Below are 23,919 nucleotides of genomic sequence, written 5' to 3'. Positions count from 1 at the left end.
CAGGCATCCTACATATGAAACGGAGGAGGATGGGCACGGATGTTAGCTCAGGGCCAGTCTTCCTCAGCAAAAAAGAGGAGGATTGGCAGCAGATGTTAGCTCAGGGATAATCTTCCTCAAAAGAAAAGAAGTAAGTTTCAATTCAATATCTAACCTTGCACCACAAGAAACAAGGGAAAAAGAGCAAATTACAACCAAACAAAGCAGAAGAGAGGAAATAGTAAATATTAGAAAATAAATTAATTGAATAGAGTATAAGAAAAAATTAAGAAAATCAATAAAATCAAAAGTTGGTCTTTGAAAACATTATCAAATTTGAAAAGCCTTTGGCAAGAACGACCAAGAAAAAAAGAGAAGATTCAAACTACAAAAATCATGAATAAAAAAGGGAAAATCACTATTCACTTTACAGAAATTTAATAAAAGGACTGTAAGAGAACACAACGTACAGGTGTATATAAACCAACTAGATAACATACAGGAAATGGACAAATCCCTAGAAAGACACAAAGTATTTAAACTGATTCAAGAATAAATATAAAATCTGAATACACTTATAGAAAGAGATTGAAGTACCAATCAAAAACTTCTCATGTAGGACAGCCGAAACCCAAATGGCTTCATTGGTTTGAAATCTACTCAACATGTCATGAAGAAGTAATATCAATCTTCACAAAAATGGAAATGAAGGGAATACTTCCCAAGCCATTCTCTAATGCCAGGGTAACAGAAAGAAACATTTCTGTTTATGGCCAATTGATTGTCAACAAGGGTACCAAGACAATTCAGTGAGGAAAAAATATCTTTTCAATAAATGGTGCTGGGACAAAGATATGCCCATGCAAAAGAATGAGGTTGGAGCCTACCTTAAACCATATTAAGAAATAACTCAAAATAGATCACAGACCTAAATGTAAGAGATAAAATTATAAAACTTTAGGCAAAAATATGAGTAAATCACCATGACCTTGGGTTATGTAATGTTTTCTTAGATATAACACTTAAAAAACCTAAGTAACAAAAGAAAAATTAGATAAACTAGACTTCATCAAAGTTAAAAGCTATTTTGCATCGGTTGTCATTCATCACCAGAAAGTGAAAAGACAAATCTCAGAATGGAATAAAATATTTTCAAATAGCATATCTGATAAGGGAAGTTCATTCAGAATATATAAAGAACACTGACAACTCAAAAATAAAAAGACAGTCGAATTTCAAAATGGACAAAGGATTTCAATAGACATTTCTCCAAAGATGATAAACAAATTGACAATAAGCACATGAAAAAATGCTCAATATCAGTAGTCACCAGGGAAAAGCAAATAATAACTACAATGAGATATCACTTCACACTCATTAGGATAGCTATAATAAAAATGATAATAAGAAGGGCTAGCAAGGATGTGGAGAAATTGGAACCCTCATTCACTGCTGGTGGGATTTTAAATTGTTACACTTGCTTTGTAAAAACAGTTTGGCAGTTTCTTAAAATGTTAACCATCAAATTATCCTATGATCTGACAATTCCACTCCAAGATATACACCTAAATAAATGAAAACATGTCCACACAAAACTGTACATGAATGCTCATAACTACTTTACTCAGAATAGCCAAAACATAGAAATGATCCAAATGTTCATCAACTGAATGGGCACTGAATGTTTAGGAATAGACAAAATGTGATATATCCACACAATTATTTGCCAATAAAAAGGAATTAAGTACTGGTTCATGCTACCACATTGATGAATCTTGGAATTACTATGCTATGGGAAAAAAGCCAATCACGAGAGGACACACATTGTACGATTCCATTTATATGAAATGTCCACAGTAATCATATTCCTAAAGACAGGAAATAAATTACCAGTGAGCAGTAGTCAAATGGAAGGGGAGATGGGGAGTGACTACTAATGGATATGGGCTTTCCTTTTCAGGTGATGAGTATGCTCTAAAATTAGACTGTGGTGATGGTTGCACAACTGTGAGTATCCTGAAAACCACTATACTGTGCACCTTTTAAGGTGAACTTGTGTGTGAATTGAATTTAAATAAAATTGCTATTAAAAACTAAGTATAGTTATACAAGTATGTAAAAATAATTGCATCTGAATGTGCATTTTGTCTTTCTTAAGGTATCTAATTAAAATATAAGAATTTAAGGGGCTGGCCCCGCGGCCGAGTGGTTAAGTTTGCACGCTCCACTGCAGGCAGCCCAATGTTTCGTTGGTTCGAATCCTGGGCGCAGACATGGCACTGCTCATCAAACCACGCTGAGGCAGCGTCTCACATGCCACAACTAGAAGGACCCACAACGAAGAATATACAACTATGTACTGGGGGACTTTGGGGAGAAAAAGGAAAAAAAATAAAATCTTTAAAAAAAAAAGAAAGAATTTAAGGCAAAATAGAAGGTATCTTTTTCTTCCTCTAGAAGTTTCCTCAACTTAACGAGCAGTAAAAACAACTCAGAAAACCAGAAAAGAAATACATACTTGATTTGGAAATAACTAATAAGGAAAAGCTTTGAGGGCTATGTTCAGTGTCATATAAGCAAGGAAAAGCAAAAATGGCTACACTGAAAGAAAAAAAATAGTGGCAACCAGAGGGTCAAGCAACTCGAGCTGGAACCTCGGTTCCAAGTCAAAATTACCCTGTAATTCAACTCTAACTCTTCAAGGATTCCATTCTCCATCCAGCTGCTCGATCCTGACAAGCCCAGCACTCATCTAATCGGCTAGCTTTGATGTGCTAGCGCCTTGCCTCCTGCTACCTCAATGCCTGAGAGATGGAGAAGTCTCCAGCCCACTGAGTAAGAAGAGGGGGCGAATGGAATGATGCACGATGTTTTACAAAACACACTAACTGGAAATAAAATTCCAAATTATTTCAACAAATTCTTGAGCTACTGAGAATAGAAAGAAAGAAACTCCTACTATGACTTTTACTTTTTCTGTGGGTAAGTTCACTGATACTGTTTCATCTTAGAACTGATAGGAAAATATATTTCAAAAATAAATGTTTTCAAAGGTTTAAAGAAAACCACGTATAGAATAGAAATAAGATGTATAGTATGTAAAACAAAAACTTGATCAATATATAAAATTTAAGACAATATGATACAAATGAAATATGAAATAAAATTGCATGAAAATGAACAAATAGGTATTATAACATGAAATATAAATAAGTTCAATTCCATTCCTAAAAACCACATTTCAATCTTTCTCAAGAAGAAAAGCAAATTCCTTTGGTTTACAATATTTACCCTAAATTTAAAAGACACAGATTGAAAATAAAGTGATATATCAGCCAAAGGCAGACAAAATGGCAATATATCACACAAACAGCATTCAAACAAAAAGCATCTGGTAGAACAAAGAATATCATTTTAAATGTACATACTTATTTATAAAAGATAGACACAAACTTTTCATAACATTCAAATATACAGAGAAAAACTATTGGAGTCAAGAAAATTTTAAGAAACTGCCATTGTAGTAACACATTCAGACAGACTGCAGTAACAATTGTAAAGCAATGTAACAACATTGTATTAACAGATTCAGGAGGAGGATAAGAGGGAGGAGGAAGAGAAAAGGCATAAATATCATAAATGAAGAGACAAATTTATTAGTTACCATGATTTTAGATTATAAACTATGTACTTAGAAAGCTATAGAGAATAATATTTGTAAACTTCCATTTCTAACCAGAGAAGTTCAGTCCAGGAGCCAAGTGCCAGATAAAATACAGGTATATTCTTTTCACACAGTGATGGTTAATTAAAAAGAATAATGGAAAAAAATCTCATGCACAATAATGATGCATATAAAATAAAACTTTAATTACTGGAAAAATATGCTATTCTTTGAAAGGAAAAACTCAATTACATGCCTTCTTCTAGAAACTAGAAAAAAATAATCTAGAGTTCATTTCAAAAAGTAAATGTGTAAGAATTACCAAGAATTCTTGTAATAGATGTTTAATGATAGAAAATTTGTCATACCAATTATAAAAAGGTACAACAAAGTTGATGTAATAAAAAACAGTCAAAAAGAAGTGGAAATACAGAGAGACAAGGTGGCCAACTTCCCCCAAAGCAAGCATTCCAAGAGTACAAACCAGATGTTGCAATGCCTTTTCTGACCTAGTCTTGGAAGTCACACACCGTCACACCCATAATATCCCATGGGTCACATGTCAGCCCTATTTGATGTGGGAGGGGACTATTCAAGGGCATGAACACCAGGAGGTGAGGATCACTGGGAGCCACTTTTGAGGATGGTTATCACAAAACTTAGTGATAAACTTCTTGAAAGAGTTTTAAGAACATATAATAAATAATCTAAACTTTTGTATACATCATAAAATAAAATAACATGGAAGGATAAATTCAAATATCAACAACAAATATAAGGAAAAGTACTTACTTGGACAAAAACTTATGGAAACATTACACTCTTCATGTGCTTGCAAAACCCCCTTCAGTACACTGAACTTGAATGTGCCATCTCGGAAAAGTTTGCCAGTATTACTAATATCCAAAGTCCATGCCACAGCTTTTTTTGAAGTATTATGTAAGATAAGATCCTATTCATACAAAAAGAAATAAAAGAAAAAAATTATAAAAATTATGATGTGCAATATAAAATTTAGTTTGTATTACATAACAACTTGATGGGCCTATACACAAAGTGAAGCCATTAAAAGTGGTAATCATAGGTAAAATGTTTTAAAAGAAATGTTAGGCAAACAAAGGGGTATGCAAATATGTTCAGAGCCTATTAACAACTAGGAAAAGTAGACAAAGGATAGAGGTAAAATAAAAATAGCAAAATATTATGCTAGCTAGCAAGGATGCAAGAGTAACAAGAGCCTTCATTCATGCTTGTGAGAATCCAAAATAGCACAGTCACTTTGGAAAACAGTTTGGCAATTCCTTATAATGTTATTATGGTATTGAAGTGGTAGATCAGTTATTCTATACATTTTTTAAAACCCATAGATCTGTATACTACAAAGAGTGAACGTAAATGAATAAAAATTTAAAAAATCAACCAAGATGTTGGAGATCACAGGATGGATTGTAGACTATGACAAACTGTATTAAAAATGTATGAAACAATCTTACTGAAGTTAGTGAGTGTAGGGGGGAGTGGCCAAAGTAACTTCGGAAGACTGCTTTGACTGGAAACTATAAAGCTAACGACAAAAAGTTACTCTTTATAAACACTGTACTCTAGTGGTAAATGTTTTAGCAATTCTAATGTGCTACAGGTTAAAAATTCTGAAACTTCTTTACTAGTATACTAGGGTCATACAATAGGTAAACAGATTGTAAATAAGACAGCCAGATTTCTCATTGTAAGAGAAAGGAGTTAAACATGAGGAAGGAAGAGACTGGAATGAACCTTGTGGTGCTGGGTTAGAGTCAGAGATATCAGTCTGAACTCATGTTTAGAGATAGATGCATAGATAGATTGATAGCTAGATAGATAATAGAGAGGTAATTCTATGTGTATTCACAGGTTGGCACACATACAAATATTTCCTCACTCTATTTGCCAAAAGGGCCTAGAACACATGACCCTCCATTAGCAGCTAGCAAACCTAGTGCACAGATGGTGGTTTCTAAATACCATTCTCCCATAAAAAGTACTGGGGCTTCTCAGAGAAAATACTGATTCTAGAGCTGGAACAAGTAAAGTAAAAGACAATCCTAGACCATTTTGTAGTGCCAGAAAGTAAGAGAATGCTCAAAGATCATGATAGGAGTATGTCAAAGAGCCAGTCTAAAAGAGCTCCTAACGGCCAAACTGAAACAATTTTAGCAGCAAAACAATGTAATATTGGATTATAACTGAAAGTATAAAATAAATGTATGTAAGCCCATACTGATATTTTAAGTAATAAAATAAAAAATAAATGGAGGGAAAGAATAATCTTTCTTACAGAAAAATTGCAAATAATATATGTAAACACCCCTCATCCAGAAGGTGGAGCTTAACCCCCTATCTGTTGAGTGTGGGCTAAAACTGACGACTCACTTCCAACGTATAGGGTGTGGAAAGGGAAAAATAGTTTCTCCAGGTTTACAGTGAAGAAATCTAGTATACAAAACCAGTGATAAGTCACGTTAATATCAGGGACTCCCTTCACATGATGTGACAAAAAGGACATTCCACCTCCCTGACATTCTTCCCTAAAACCCATAGAAAATAAGAGCTCAGTCTAGTCAGATGGAAAGCATCAGATAAACCAAAACTAAAGAACATTCTGAAAAAAATGCCAGACCAGTACCCTTTTTAAAATTGTCAAAGTCATATAAAAATTAGCAACATTGAGGGCCTGTCACATGACAGAGGAGAGTAAATGCAATATGGAATCCTGGATTGGACTCTGGGACAGTAAAAGGACATTAGTGAAAACCCAGTGAAATTCGAAGAGAACCTGTTGTTAGTTAATAATATTGTACTAATGCTCATTTCTTAGTTTTGAAAAATGTTCTATGGTTGTATAAGGTGTTACCATTAAGGAAAGTTGTGTGAAAAGTATAGAGCAACCCTCTGCACTGTCTTTGTAACGTTTTGGTAAATCTGGGGGCTATGGGCAAGAGTTGTGTACAGACTCATCTTCCCAGCGCAACCTACATTAAAATGAAAACCTTCAACCAGGTTTTCTATTAACTTTACTCTTCAAAAATCTGAAGAGTACAGAATGATCCATGCAATGGTCACCCCAACAAAATAATGTACTTTGTTTCTTTCTAAAGTATGATTGATTTAAAATATTTAGCATAAAAAGAAGAGTTGGTTTTACTCCTAATGTCTCTAAGTACTTGAACATCTATTTAGTGCTAATATTTGTGTCTTTTATAACAAAGTTTATTTGCATCTTATAAATAAAACATCTTTTAAAACAGAAGGTGGGCACAAAATCGTACTGGCTATTTGAATGCCTCATTTTTCTCATTCTGAAATTGAGCAAATGGTGTAAGATCTCTAAAATACTATCCATTTCCATATCCTATCCTAAGATTAGAACTGACGCAGTCAACTATAGAGGAACATTGTTTAGTTTGTTTAGTATGTGTAGTACTGTGTTATTTTTTTACAATTTTATCAAAATGATACATGTACACAGCTTACACAGAAAGTTCAAAAACGCTTATAAAAAACAGCTGTCCCAACTCAATTCCTCCTCATCAACAGTTCTGCTTTCCAGAAGCAACCAATTTCAGCCAATTCTGATTTGGATTTTCTCTAATAGTTAGAGCCTTATTCTAAATGCAATGCTGATATGGCTTCCTTTAGGTTTTTTATTGCTGCCATAACAAATTACCACAAATGCAGAGGTTTAAATAACACAAATTGATTATATTACAGTGTTGTAGGTTAGAAGTTCAACACAGATGACACTGGACTAAGACGGAGGCGTTAGAAGGAACTATGAGACTTTCTGGAGGCTCTAGGGAAGAATGTGTTTCCCTGCCATTCTCAGTTTCTAGAGGTCAGACATTCTTTGGCTGGCAGCCCCCCTTCCACTGTCTTCAAATCCAGCAACATCGCATCTCTCTGCCCTTCTTCTGATCACAGTCAGGAAAGGTTCTCTGGTTTCAACTACTCCTGTGAGTAGACTGGGACCACCCAGAAAATCTAGGATAATCTCCCTTGTTCAGGGTCCTTAATCTTAATCACATTACACATCAGCCAAGTATCTTTTGCAACATAAAGTAGTGTACTCACAAATTCTGAGGATCAGGATTTGGACAACTTTGGGGGCCATAATTCTGACTATCACATGGCTATTTCATGATTTATCAGATTCAGATACTGCCTCTTGATTGCCCACTGGTAAAGACAAGGATTTCTCTCATTTGCACTACCTCCACTCCTCTCACCTCCCCATTTTGGATATTTATACTCTCTTAATTCTTTCATTAGTCACCTGGTAACTTTAAGTGATATATTTATATCTCTAGTTCTTTTTCTGTCAACTGTAGACAACTCCCTTTAATTACCAACTATGTAAGACAAATTTCACTCCTCTTTTTTCTACCATTCCCAACTCTCCTGTCAACTTAACCTTCACATACATGTTGTACATATTATACACGTCATTTTATATATAATACATTACATATGATCACATTTTAATTATGCTCCATAAACATATTGAGACTTCTCTGTATTATACATTTTATTCTGACTCTGTAAATATTATTCATGGCAAATCCAAGCAGTGTATTAGAGTCACATTTCCTTTTCTGTGGGGTCAATGTGACTCCTTTGCCACTCAAGAGAGAAGGCTTTTATTGTCCAGATCATCTTTTATCATACCAACTGAATAAAATTTCAGTGATTTAAATAATCCCACACTTATGAAGGGATTGTTTTTCTCTAGAACTCAATCCAATTCACTTCACTAAAGCTTCCTTTCTAGCCCCACATACAAGGCCTTCTGCACACTTGAAGTCACATTACAGTTAGAAGTCTTACTGACTACAATTCGAAATATATTATGATGTACATCTGAAAGTTATATAATGTTAGAACCCAATGTTACCGAAATAAAAAAAATAAAAATAAAAAAGGATATACATATATAGCAAATGAACACATGACAAAATGTTTTTAACATCATTAGTAATTAGGGAAATGTAAATTAAAACCACAATGAGGGGCTGGCCCCGTGGCCGAGTGGTTAAGTTCGCACGCTCCGCTGCAGGCAGCCCAGTGTCTCGTCGGTTCGAATCCTGGGCGCGGACATGGCACTGCTCGTCAGACCACGCTGAGGCAGCGTCCCACATGCCACAACTAGAGGAACCCACAACGAAGAATACACAACTATGTACCAGGGGGCTTTGGGGAGAAAAAGGAAAAAAATAAAATAAAAAAAAAAAACCACAATGAGATACTATCACACACCTATCACAATGCCTAAAATTAAAAAAATAAAACTAGCTATTTCAATTAAAAAAGGAAGTTTTACTGACTATTTTTGCTTGAAACAGTCACATTTTAATTTCAGAAGAGGTCCTTTATTGTTCTCTACCTCTAATTTCATATAGCACTCTGCTATTATTTTATGGATGTGATATTAAATATTTTCTCCACATAATTTTCTACAAAACTACAGAGGTTCAAAATTGATTGTAGGAAAAGCAATATATAAGACAGAAAAGGGGAACTACAAATACAAATCTCTACAAGGTACACATGAGCTTTCTTCTTACGCACGTCTCTCGTTTTTTTCTCTCTAGATGGATTCATAATTAGAAGAGAAGCAGAGATATCTAGCAGGAAAAAATCAGGTTATCATAGAAGTCACTTTATAATATACATGGACATTTTCCATTTTTATTATTGCCTCTTACCACATTTCCTTACCTGTATGGAACATATTTTACATTAATTTTAATCATAGCTTCCATTTATACAAGGAGAGAGGGATAATTTAATTCTATTTAAACTATTTTGAATAGTCTTATTAAATATATACATATATAAAATAAATGGCTTTATATGTGTTTGTATGCTTTGACCATTACTTGAGAAATACAATATATATATATGCAAGCTCTCTCAAAATGAAAGTATTCTTACAACACATGCTTCAAAATAATCAACTCAATAAACTAAAACAGTTGAAACTGCACCAGTTCTCTATACATACCTGAGTTTTTGTGACCTTCTTTTTAGGATCCATAGTATGTACTGGGATTTCAAAAATAAAATCAGTGCTAGACAATCTCACTGGTGCTTGCAGTACTATGAGAGGGAAGTAAATACACTGATAAAATATTAATAGATATAAGCTCATAGATAATTCTTACCATACTTTTCAACGTGAAACAGTAAAAAATACGTTTTTTCTATTTTTTATATTCCTAGCCAGAAAACAAAATTTCATTTTAAAACATTTCTAGAATACCTTGGTTTATCACATTTATAAAGTTCCAATTTTTCATTTTTAATGTTAATTAATTACAAGTAAAATAGAAAAATTACCCTTGAGACAATCAAAGAATATAAAATATACTAAATATTGAGCTGAGAAAAAAGTAAACAAAGTTAAACTGATCTCCATACTAGAGTTTGACCAATGCACAAGTGAAAAAAAAAATAGAGGAATATAAAAGAAAAAACATGAGAATAAAGGGAAAATATATAGACGGCATACCATATAACATTTCATACATGAAACAAGAAAGCTTTACGGTGAAAACGGCTATTCTATTGAAGATTAGGAATGGCACAATCCATAACAATACACTAGAGAAGATACTACCTCCTGGAAAATCTTACAGTTTTTAATACCAGATTTATTTTTTAAGAGCAATTTTAGATTCACAGAAAAGTTGAGCAGAAAGTGTAGAGAATTCCCAAAGACCCCCTTGCCCTCACACGTGCATAGGTCCCCTCCACTATCAACATCCTCTACCATGGTGGTATATTTGTTACAGTTGATTAACCCACAAGGACACACCATTATAACCCAAGTCCACTGTTACAATTAGGGATCACTTGTGGTGCGGTACACACTATGGGTTTGAACATATGTATAACGACATGTATGCATCATCATAGTATGATACAGAGGAGACTCACCGCTCTAAAAATCCTCTCTCGTCTGCCTATTTATCTTTCTCTCCCCACAATCCTCAGAAACCACTAATCATTTTACTGTCTCCATAGTTTTGCCTTTTCCAGAAAGTCATACAGTTAAAATGATACAGTATGTAGCATTTTGAGATTGGCTTCTTTCACTTAGTAATATACATTTAAAGTCCACGGGATCTGTATCAAGGACTTGATAGCTCATTTGGTTTTAGCACTGAATAATATTCCCCTGTCTGGATGCACCACAGTCTATTTATCCATTCACCACTGAACGGCATTTTGGTTGCTTCCAAGTTTTAGCAATTATTAACAAAGCTGCCATAAACACTCGTGTGCGGGTTTTTGTGTGGACATAAGTTTTCAACTCCTTTGGGAAAATACCAAGGAGCACGATTTCCTGGACCATATGGTAAGAGTATGTTTAGTGTTGTAAGAAACCACCAAATGCCCAACTATCTTCCAACATAGCAGTCTCATTTTATCATTGCTATCAGCAATGCAATCTCACCAGCAATTGCATTCCCATCAGTTTCTGTTGTTCCACATCTTCTCCAGCATTTAGTGTTGTCAGTGTTCTGGATTTTGGCCATTACGATAGGTGTATCGTACTATCTTACTGCTGCTTTAACTTGCATTTCCCTGATGACATATGATGTGGAGGATTTTTTCATATGTTTATTTGCCATCTGTATATCCTCTTTGGTGACGTCTATGTTCAGATCTTTGGCCCATTTTTTAATTGTTTTTTTGCTTATTGTTGAGTTTCTAAGGGTTCTCTGTGTATTTTGGATGGCAATTCCTTATCAGATATGTCTTTTGCAAATATTTATCCCAGCCAGTGGTTTATCTTTTTAGTCTTTTGACAGTGTCTTTTGCAGAGCAAAAGTTTTTAATTTTACTGAAATCCAGTTTATCAATTCTTTCTTTCATGGATCTTGCCTTTGTTCTACCTAAAATGTCATTGTCAAACCCAAGGTCATCTAGATTTCTTCCTAGGATATCTTCTAAGAGTTTCATATTTTTGCATTTTAAATTTAGGTTTATGATCCATTTTGAGTTAATTTGAGTGAAGAGTATAAGGTCTATGTCCAGATTCGTTTTTTTGCTTGTGGATGTCTAGTTGTTCAACATCAATTTTTGAAAACAGCATCTTTTCTGAGTTGTATTGTATCTACTCCTTTGTCAAAGATCAGTTGACTATGTTTATGTGCGTCTATTTCTGGGCTCTCTTTTCTGTTCCATTGACCTATTTGTCTGTATTTTTGCTGATATTAAACTCTCTTGATTACTGTACCTTTGTAGTAAGTCTTGAAATCAGATAGTGTCCGTCCTCCAACTTTGTTCTTCTCTTTCAATAGTGTGTTGGCCATTGTGGGTCTTTGCCCTTTCCATACAAACTTTGAATTAATCTGTCTGTCAATATCCACAAAATAACTTACTGAGATTTTGGTTGGGATTACACTGAGTCTGTAGATCAAGTTGGGAAGAGCTGCCATCTTGAAAATATTGAGTCTTCCTATGCACAGACATGCAACATTGCTCCATTTATTTAATTCTTCTTTGATATCTTTCATTACAGTTTTGTAGTGTTCCTCATATAGATCTCATAAATATTTTCTTAGATTTATACATAAGTATTTCATCTTTTTGGGTGCTACATTGGCACCCAAATACTGTTGACATTAAATAGTATTTTCTACTTAATTTCAAAAAAAGAAAACTAGAAAAGCCACAAATATATGGAGATTAAACAAAATGCTACTGAACAACTACTGGATCAATGAAGAAACCAAAGGAGAAAGCAAACAATACCTGGAGACAAATGAAAATGAAAATCTTACACGCCAAAATTTATGGGATACAGCAAAAGCAGTTCTAAGAGGGAAGTTTACAGCAATACAGGCCTACCTCAACAAACAAGAAAAATCCCAAATAAACAATCTAATAGTGAACATAAAGGAACTGTAAAAAGAAGAACAAACAAAGCCCAAAATCAGTAGAATGAAGGAAATAATAAAAATCAGAGCAGAAATAAATGAAACAGAGACTAAAAATAAAATAGAAAAAAATCAATGAAACTAAGAGCTCGTTATTTGGAAAGATAAATAAAATTGTCAAGCCTTTAGCTAGACTCACCAAGAAAAAAATGAGAGAAGCCTCAAATAAGTAAAATCAGAAATGAAACAGGAGAAATTACAAGGGATACTGCAGAAATACAAAAGATTCTAAGAGAACACAATGAAAAGCTATACACCAACAAACTGGATAATCAAGAAGTGGATAAATTCTTAGAATCATAACCTTCCAAAACTGAATCAAGAAGAAACAGAGAATTTGGATAGACCAATCACCAGTAAGGAGATTGAAACAGTAATCAAAAACCTTCCAAAATTACAAGCCCAGGACCAGACAGCTTCCCTGTTGAATTCTACCAAATATTCAAAGAAGATTAATACCTATCCTTCTCAAACTCCTTCAAAAAATTGAAGAGGAGAGATAGTTTTGTAACTCATTCTATGAGGTCAATATTAACCTGATACCAAAACCAGACAAGGACGACACAAAAAAAGAAAATTACAGGCCAATATCACTGATGAAGATGGATGCAAAAATCCTCAAGAAAATACTAGCAAATAGAATACAACATTACATTAAAAAGATCATGCACCATGATCAAGTGAGATTTATTCCAGGGATGCAGGGATGGTTCAACATCCACAAATAAATCAACGTGATACACCACGTTAACAAAATGAAGAATAAAAATCATATGATCATCTCAACAGAAGCAGAGAAAGCACTTGACAAGATAGAACATCCATTTATGATAAAAACTGAATAAAATGGGTATAAAACGAAAGTACCTCAAGATAATAAAGGCCACATATGACAAACCCACAGCTAATATCATGCTCAATGGAGAAAAACTGAAAGCTATCCCTTTAAGAACAGGAACCAGACAAGGATGTCTACTTTCACCACTCTTATTTAACACAGTATGGGAAATCATATCCAGAGCAATCAGGCAAGAAAAAGAAATAAAAGGGACCCAAATTGGAAGGGAAGAAGTTAAACTGTCACTATTTGAAGATGACATGATTTTATACATAGAATATCCTAAAGAATCCACCAAAAACTATTAGAAATCATAAACGAATATGGTAAATTTGCAGGATACAAAATCAACATACAAAAATCAGTTGCATTCCTATAGACTAACAACAAAGGAGCAGAAAGAGAAGTTAAAAATACAATCCCATTTACAATTGCAACTAAAGGAATAAAATATCTAGGAATAATTTTAACAAAAGAGGTGAAAGACCTATACACTGAAAACTATGAAACATTGTTGAAAGAAACTGAAGAAGACACAATGAAAGGAAAGATATTCCATGCTCTTGGATTGGAACAATTAACAGTTAAAACATCCATACATCCTAAAGCAATCTACTGATTCAATGCAATCTCTATCAAAGTTCCAACCACATATTTCACGGAAATAGAACAAAGAATCCTAAAATTTATATGAAACAACAAAAGATCCTGAATAGCCAAAGGAATCTTGAGGAAAAAAAATAAAGCTGGAGGTATTACACTCCCTGATTTCAAAATATACTACAAAGCTATAGTAACCAAAACAACATGGTACTGGCACAAAAACAGACATTCAGATCAGTGGAACAGAATGAAGAGCTCAGAAATAAACCCACACATCTATGGACAGCTAATTTTCAACAAGGGAGCCAAGAACATACAATGCAGAAAGGAGAGTCTCCTCAATAAATCGTGTTGGGAAAACTGGACAGCCAAATGCAAAAGAATGAAAGTAGACCATTATCTTACACCATACACAAAAATTAACTCAAAATGGATTAAAGACTTGAATGTAAGACTTGAAACCACAAAACTTCTAGAAGAAAGCATAGGTAGTACGGTCTTTGACATCGGTCTTAGCAGCATATTTTCAAATACCATGTATGACAAGGCAAGGGAAACAAAAGAAAAAATAAACAATTGGGACTACATCAAACTAAAAACCTGCACAGCAAAGGAAATCATCAAAAAAATGAAAAGACAACCTAACAATTGGGAGAAGATATTTGCAAACCATATGTCTGATAAGGGGTAATACCCAAAATATATAAAGAACTCATACATCTCAACAACAGAAAAACAAACAACCAAATTAAACAATGGGCAAAAGATCTGAACAGATATTTTTCCAAAGATATACAGATGGCCAACAGGTACATGGAAAGATGTTTAACATCACTAATTATTAGGGAAATGCAAATCAATACTTCAATGAGATATGACCTCACGCCCGTCAGAAATGCTATAATTAACAAGACAAGAAATAACAAGCGTTGGAGAAGTTGTGGAGAAAAGGGAACTCTCATACACTGCTGGTGGGAGTGCAAACTTGTGCAGCCACTATGGAAAACAGTGTGGAGATTCCTTAAAAAATTAAGACTAGAACTAGCATATGATCCAGCTATTCCACTGCTGGTTATTTATCCAAACAACATGAAAATACAAATGCGTAAAGATATATGCATCCCTATGCTCATTGCAGCATTATTCATAATAGCCAAGACTTGGAAACAACCTAAATGCCCATCAAGGGACAAATGGGTAAAGATGATGTGGTATATGTATACAATGGAATACTACTCAACCATAAAAAAAGACGAAATCTTGCCATTTGCAACAACATGGATAGAACTTGAGGGTATTATGTTATGCGAAATAAGTCAGATGGAGAAAGTCAAAGATGGTATGATCTCACTCATGAACAGAAGCTAAAAATAACAACAACAACAAACAAACAGATAGATACAGTGATTAGATTGCTGGTCCCCAGAGGGGAAGCAGGGCTGGAAGAGGGTGAAACGGGTGAGTAGGCACATGTGCGTGGTGAGGGAAGGTAGTCTTTGGGCAGTGAACCTGATGTAGTCAACACAGAAATAAAGATATAATGATGGACACTTGAAATTTATATAATGTTATAAACCAACGTTACCTCAATTTTGTCGATCATTTCAAATAACCAGTTTTTGGTTTCACTGATTTACTCTATTGATTTGTGGTTTCAAATTTCATTGACTTCTGCTCTAATTTTTATTATTTCTTTTCTTCTGCTTTCTTTGGATTTAATTTGATCTTTTTCTAGTTTCTTAAGGTGGAAGCTTAGATTATTGATTTTAGATTTCTTCTTTCCTAACAGATATAGTCAATGTTATAAATTTCCTCTAAGCACTCTTTCATTTCATCCATCACATTTTGGTAAGTTGTGTTTTTGTTTTCACTTAGTTCAAAATCTTTTTAAATTTCTCTTGAGATTTCTTCATTGATCCATGTGTTATTAAAAAGCATGCTGTTAAATCTCCAAGTATTTTGGGATTTTCCAGCTCTCTCTCTGTTATTGATAGTTTCTAGTTTAATTTCACTGTGATGTGAGAGCACACATTATATGATTTCTATTCTTTTAAATGTGTTAAAGTGAGTTTTATGGCCCAGAAAGTGGTGTATCTTGGTGTGTTCCATGTGAGAAAAATGTGTATTCTGCTGTTTTTGGATGAAGTAGTCTATAGATGTTCATAATATACAGTTGATAGATGGTTTTGATGAGTTCAACTATGTCCATACTGATTGTTACCTGCTGGACCTGTCCATTTCTGATAGAGGGGTGTTGAACTCTCCAGCTGTAACAGTGAATTAATCTATTTCTCCCTGTAGTTCTATCAGTTTATGCCTGACATGTTTTGATGCTTTGTTGTTAGATGCAAGCATGTTGAGGATTGTTATGTCTTCTTGGAGTAGTGACCTCTCTATCATAATGTAATGCCCTTCTTTATCCCTGATATCTTTCTTCGGTCTGAAGTCTGCTCTGTTTCAAATTAATATAGCTGCTCCTGTTTTCTTTTGATATGTGTTAGCACTGTATTTGTTTCTCCATCCACTTATTTTTAATCTATATGTGTTTATACTTAAAGTGGGTTTCTTGTAAACAACATACAGTTGTTTTTGACCCACTCTGACAAGCTCTTTTAATTGGTGCATTTAGACCACTGACATTAAAGTGATTACTGATATAGCTGGATTAATATTTATCATATTTATTACTGTTTTCTATTTGTTGCCCTTGTTCTTTGTTCCTATTTTTTTCCCACTCTTTTCTGTCTTTTTGGTTTTGAGTGTTCCACTTTTCTCCTCTCTTAGCATTTCTATTACACTTTTTTTTTTACCCTTTTTAGTGATTGCTCTAGATCTTGCAATATATATTTACAACTAATCCAACTCCACTTTCAAGTCACACTGTACCACTCCATGGGTAGTGCGAAGGCCTTATAATAACAGAAGACTTCAAATTCTTCCCTGCCACACTTTGTTTCATGGTCATTAATTTCACTTACATATAAGCATACATTAGTATATATATATGAATACACTTGCTATTATTACATTGAACAAAGTTAAATGTTAGAGCAGTTAAGAATAAGAAAAATAAAAGTCTTTATTTTACTTTCATTTATTTTGTCTCCAACGCTCTTCCTTTCTTTGTGCAGACCCAAGTTTCCCAAGTGTATCATTTTCCTTCTCTCTAAAGAACTTCTTTTAATATTTCCTGCAGGTCTACTGACAACAAATCCCCTCAATTTTTGTTTTTCTGAGAAAGTCTTTATTTCTCCTTTACTTTTGAAGTATAATTTCAAGGTACAGAATTCTAAGTTGGTGTTTTTCTGTCTCTCAGCATTATATATTCCACTCCATTCTCTTCTTGCTTGCATGGTTTCTGAGGATAAGTCAGATGTAATTCTTATCTTTGCTCCACTACAGGTGAGGTGTTTTTTAACTCTGGACTATTTCAGGATTTTTTTCTAATCTTTGATTTTCTGTAGTTTGAAAATGATACGCCTAGGTGTAGTTTCTTTGGCACTCGTCCTGCTTGGTATTCCCTGAACTTCTTAGATCTGTAGTTTGGTGTCTGACATTAATTTGGGGGAAAATCTCAGTCATTATTGTTTCAAATATTTCTTCTGTTCCTTTCTCCTTCTTCTCCTTCTGGTATTCCTATTATGCATATGTCACACATCTTGTAGGTGTCCCACAGTTCTTGGATAGTCTATTCATTTTTTTCAGTCTTATCTTGGCTTTTTTTTTGAGGTTTCTATTGAGATATCCTCAAGCTCAGAGATTCTTTCCTCAGCCGTGTCCAGCATGTCCAGTCTACTAATATCCCATCAAAGACATTCTTCATTTCTGTTCCAGTATTTTTAACCTCTAGCATTTTTTTAAGATCTTTCCTAGAATTTCCATCTTTCTGCTTACATTGCCCATCTGTTCTTTCATGCCGTCTACTTCATCCATTAGAGCCCTAAGCATATTAATCATAGCTGTTTCAAATTCCCAATGTGATAATTCCAACACCCATGCCATATCTGAGTATGATTTTGATGCTGATTCTGTCTTTTCCAGCTGTGCTTTTCACCTTTCAGTATGTCTTGTAATTTTTTCTCAACACCTGGACATGATGTACTGGGCAAAAGGAACTGCTATAACTAGACCTTTAGTAATGTGCTGGTAAAGTGTGGGGGGAGGGGAACATTTTATAATCCTGTGATTAGATCTCAGTCTTTTAGTAAGCCTGTGTCTCTAGACTACGAACTTCACTATGAACTTCTCAGTATCCCCCACCCCCAATTTCGGACTGGATGGCTAGAATGGACTGGAGTTAGTTATTTCTCTTCTCCCACATAGAAGGTTTTTTTTTTTTTGAGGAAGATTAGCCCTGAGCTAACTACTGCCAGTCCTCCTCTTTTTGCTGAGGAAGCCTGGCCCTGAGCTAATATCCGTGCCCATCTTCCTCTACTTTATATGTGGGATGCCTACCACAGCATGGTGTGCCAAGCGGTGCCATGTCCACACCAGGGATCTGAACCGGCGAACCCCGGGCCGCCGAGAAGTGGAACCTGCTAACTTAACTGCTGTGCCACCAGGCTGGCCCCTCCCACATACAAGGTTAGAGAGAACTGAAGATGGATATTTCCCTTCTCCAAGGTCAGTTAGGCTCTGATTAAACCCCAGCAGGACAGGATCTGGTTAAATAATTTCTCCTGAAGACAAACCTTTTTAAGCAGAACAGAATGCTCTGGCACATTTCAAAATGATTCCTTTTCCCTCCCCCTGCCAAAATCACAAGGGGGATTTTTCTTTGATATTCACTGAGAGAACCAGGTCAAGCTTCTGGAGGTAAAATTCAAACAAGTTTTGGGGCCCTTCATGACTGGGTCCCCCTGGAGATTTTCTCTCTCAGATTTGTCCAGGCTGAGCCTCCGGCAATCGATCAATTACAGTCCAGGGCTCCTTACCCAGGCAGTGACACCTGCAGTGGCTTCTGCTTATGGGTTTCTGTTCCATCACTGTAATTTGTGATTCTCTGTATTCACCTATCAGTCTCTCCAATTTCGAGGGCAGCAGTTTGCCCTGTGACCTCACTTCTCTTATATATCTAAGAAGATTTGTTGATCTTTCAGTTTTTTCAGTTTTTTTACTTGTTGTTAGGATGGACTGGTGACTTCCAAGCTTCTTACATGCTGCACCAGAAACCAAAATTCAAAACCTATACTTTTTGAAATTTACCTTGGAGCCCTTTGTAATCTTTAACAAAAACTCAAGAGTCTTACAAGCTTTGGGAAATATAAGTACCTGGAAAGAAACTAATTTCTGACCTTAAAGATTCATATCATATCCTTTTATTATACCACTGGAGTTAATGGATGCTTTAGGAGGGCATCAGGACACGTGGGATAGGAGAAATGCGTAGCTAGTGTTCCTCGTTGTGTCACTCCCAAAACTTGTCATAAGAAATCCCAGAAAAGAAGATGCTATGGCACGTATGCAGAAAGTGGCATATCTAAGATGGTCTGCCCATTCGAAAACTGGAAATTGGGGATAATCAGTGAAAATAATAGATTTTAAAACATTAAAAAAACATTAAAAGCATTATTTTGGCATGTTACTTTACCATTTAGAGATTTCTATTTCATTTATAGAAAGAAGTTACATTCTCCCCAACACAGATTGTTAGAGAACCATTTTCTGGAGAAACTGAACTGCCCAAGATTAAAGTCTTACAGACTAACATTTTGGTTCCCCTGAATTAAAACATTTATTGGCTACAGATGGTCAGGCAATGATACGATAGTGGGTGCTGAAACCAGCATCGTGAGACTCACTAATAAACATGAGAGAATACGCAAGCGTCAACAAACACTTAAGGAACTCCTCAACATGAAGGAGACAGATATAAGGGAAAAATAATTCAGCAAAAATTGAGACAATGTAGTCATATAAGAAAATTTCAAAGAAATTATCATAGTATAATTAGAGGTAAAAAGTATTGTTTTCATTTTAAAAGTCTATAAGTAAAGAAATGATCAGAAAAAAGTTAAGAACTCTTGTTAGTTTAATACTGTCAAAATAATTTTTTAAGACATAAAAAAGTCAAGTAAGAAAAATATCCTGGGAAGTACAACAAAAAGATGAGGAAAAGGACAATAAATGAGAATATATAAGACAACAAAAATATACATAATATATATAAAATATATATATACCATATAATCCAGCAGGTACAAAGTCCAACCAATAGGAGTCTGAGAGAGAGAAACATAGAAAATGGTGGGAAGGGACTTTTCAAGGAAATAATTTATGAAAATTTTATAGAACTGTAGGACATGAGTTTCCAGACTGAAAGAGTCCACAAGAACTTAGGACAATGGCAAAAATGAAAGATTCACACCAAAATCATCAGCATGAAGTAATGGAGTACCAGGGATAAAGAGAAGTTTCTAAAAGCTTCTAAAGGGGAAACACTGGGCCATATATAATGGATGGGAAAGAAGAATGGCATCAGACTTCTAAATGCAACAATGGAATTTAGAAGATAATGATAATACCTCCAAAATTTTGAAAGAAAATTTTCTCAATCTAGAATTCCATATTCAACCAAACTATTGTTCCAGTGTAGGAGGAAAAACAAATTTCCATGCTGTCAGACATGGAAATTCTCAAAAACTAACTCCCTTGCACACTTTCTTCAGAAGCTCCTGGAAGATGTAATGTACCAAAATAATGAAGTAAACCAAGAAATAGGAAGGCAAGGGATTGAAGAAACAGGAGATTCAGAAAAGAACGGAAAAGAATCAAAAGGAATGCCCACAATTACAGCGAAGGGAAGTCTCCGACAAAAGTTCTCTCATGGACAAAGAAAGCATCTAGTCCACGGTGGAGCAGGAGACTGACGTGCTCTAGGAGAGCTGCTTCAAGAGAATCAGAAGACAGGACATATTATCTGACAGGCTAGACTATATGCAACATTGTCTTGACAAGTATATTATAGAGCTTTATGGCATGGGAGGATTTAGTCAAATATCTAATGACAATTAAGTAATTATTAACTCCACCAAAAACCAAAAAGTTGAAAGAAAGGAACTAAAACAATGATGCATGATACACCACTTCGTCAACAAGCAACAACATATTGTCATAATAATTAAATCTCTGATAAAAATTTTAATTGAAATTTAAGGTATAATTATATCAGGAAAATGGATAAGAAGAATTAGAGTTTCAAGTGAGTGAAGGTGCTTGTCATTAAATAAGTGTTTTCATTAGATAATTAACGAGGAAACGAGGAAAGTCATTGCCTCTGGGCACAGGATAAGCCTTGAGGAGGAGAGAGAGAATGGATTACAATTCTGGGTTAGCACTATATTTCTTTTTTTATTTTTGCTTTTTCTCCCCAAAGCCCCCTGGTACACAGTTGTGTATTTTTAGTTGTGGGCCCTTCTAGTTGTGACATGTGGGACACTGCCTCAGCATGGCCTGAGGAGCGGTGCCATGTCCGCGCCCAGGATTCAAACCAGGGAAACCCTGGGCCACCACAATGGGAGCACATGAACTTAACCACTCAGCCATGGGGCCGGCCCCTGGGTTAGCACTATTTTAATTTGAAAATGAATGCATGTAATTTGGGAGTAAAGAGACAACAGCAGGCTTGTGAGCCTCCTACTGAGACATCATCCTCCTACTGAGGTGATGGCTGAGGGAATAATGGAGTTGACAAGATCTCCTTGTAAACATAAAAATGGTATTAACCAGTGAACTTATACAAAGAAGGTCCTTGACATACATTATCTGCCCGTATGGCCAACCAAAAATATCTGAAATTTATGGATTTATGGGGCATTGATGGTAGGAGAATGGGAATTCATCACAGGCATTTCCCATCTGTGTAATATTAAAGGGTACAAAAATGGCAACTCCAAACAAAAACGTCATCCTTTGAGAAGAAGGTTTCTAAAAACGTCATTCGAAAGTCATCTGTTAATTCAAAACCAAAACACATCCTAGGGAGGAAGAAAGGGACAATTTGGAAGGTGTGTCTCATGGATGCCAACTTCAACAGGAAGAAATGTTACATCTCTGCCTGAGTTTACTTGTATCATTGGAATCTTTAGGAAACTTCGGTGTTGGTAAGTTATATAACTGTCTGCTTTGACATTTTAACCCTTTGTGGAAATACAATCATATTTTTTAGAAACTAAGTATAATAATTGTTGAACCATAAAAATTTTAAACTATTAAAAATACAAAAAAAAAAACCCACGATTACATATCTATCAATCTTGTAGATGGGGAAGATGAGCTAACTGAAACCAGTAAACAGTAATGATTAGGTAGATAGTAACTAAAGATTTTTTGTTTTTTTGCAATTTATGATAATAGTTTTTAGTTGTTACCCACCCATTGTTAACTGTGCCATTTAGGCAATATGCTACCCGACTTCCACTAGGTTCCTCTACATAATGTCTCCCTGGAACCTGGGTCACCATGGAAATGGGTTTTTGAGCTGTTTTTCAGGAATTAGGATCCCTTTGTCCAGTTCAGGCTAGCTGAGACCACCAACCCATCCACCCGGCCCACATAGTTGTCCGATAAGTGATCTTTTGACATCAAGAGGCTAAAAACTCCACCCTCAGATCATGCTAACGCCACCATTTTGTGAACATTCGTCCTATGAAGAGGCATGAAGTCTGACTACACCTGCGCAGATCATCGATTACCTCACCTGCCCTCACCTCCACTCATCCATCTCCATACTTCAGACCACCTTGCCCCCTACCCCATAAACAGCCCTGAGTTCCCATTTTTGGGGAAGCAGATTTGAAACTCATTCTTCCACTTCCTCACTTGGCTGCCTTGTGATTAAAACCCTCTCTCTGCTACAATCTCATCATCTCGGTGTTCGGCTTTCTGGGCGACGGGCAAAAACAAATCTGGTTCGGTAACATAATCTTTAAAGGAATGTTAGAAATCACAGAGGAAATGATAGCTAGATTTCACTATAAAATTATTTTAAAAGTCTATTGAAAAATGAATAAAACTAGAGACAAACAACAAATCTTAGAAAACATTCACAGTAAATATGAAAAAAATAATATAAATAAAGAGACTACTGACACCTATCAGACAAATACAAAGTTCAGTGATAAAGGCAAAGTTCATGAACAGATTATTTACATAAGAAATATATAGTTAATAGCAAAGATAGAAAATTTTAATCCCCGTGAGCAATGAAAGAGATGAAAATTGAAATGATGTATTTTTAATCACATAGAAAGATATCCGATTTCTTTAATTCAGTGCTGGTTAGAATTTACACTGGAGGAGAGTAAAACAGCAGAACTCTTTACAAAAGCCCTTTTACAAAATCCATCAAGAGCTTTGACATGTACAGACTTTAGAAGGAACGCAGCCAATTCAGAGAATCTCACTTTCAAAAAAATCAAATTAGAGAAAAAGTATTAGACACAAAAATGTTCACTATTGCAATATTTATATTAACAAGAAAATAAAGGAAACAATCTAGATGCTTACGACTATACTTCAGTAATCTATAAGACACACTTACCGATTAAATATTCTGCAATAGTTATCAGTGCTAATTTATAATATTAATAAGCGTCTATAACATCCAAATAAAAGTTTCTATTAAGAGTGAACAGATTAATATAATATAGGCAATAAGATCACAAATACATTAAAAAGTAAACTAATAAAAGCAAATTATATAAAAAAAGAGAAAGATGCAAAAATATTAACAATAGCATGTTCCTAATATTCACATTCCAGATGATGTTTTCTGTGTTTCTATATTTTCCAATTTCCCTTAATGATGATATATTAATTTTTAATTTTCAAATAAGTAAATTTTATTTTATTTT

General features: G+C 34.8%; 1 protein-coding gene across 1 annotated transcript in view; it reads right to left on the bottom strand.

The window, feature by feature from the left end:
• The window catches only part of CFAP47 (cilia and flagella associated protein 47), a 422,907-nt gene that overhangs the window by 306,245 nt on the left and 92,743 nt on the right, over positions 1-23,919 (bottom strand). Inside the window, exons 23-24 of the mRNA XM_070603391.1 lie at positions 9,681-9,775; positions 4,436-4,595 (exon numbers count right to left, since the gene is read on the bottom strand). Coding sequence (XP_070459492.1) covers positions 4,436-4,595; positions 9,681-9,775 — 255 coding nt within the window. The remainder of the gene's footprint in view (positions 1-4,435; positions 4,596-9,680; positions 9,776-23,919) is intronic.

Source organism: Equus przewalskii, chromosome X, assembly GCF_037783145.1.
Source record: "Equus przewalskii isolate Varuska chromosome X, EquPr2, whole genome shotgun sequence".
NCBI lineage: Eukaryota > Metazoa > Chordata > Mammalia > Perissodactyla > Equidae > Equus > Equus przewalskii.
This window is presented reverse-complemented; position numbering and strand designations above follow the sequence as displayed.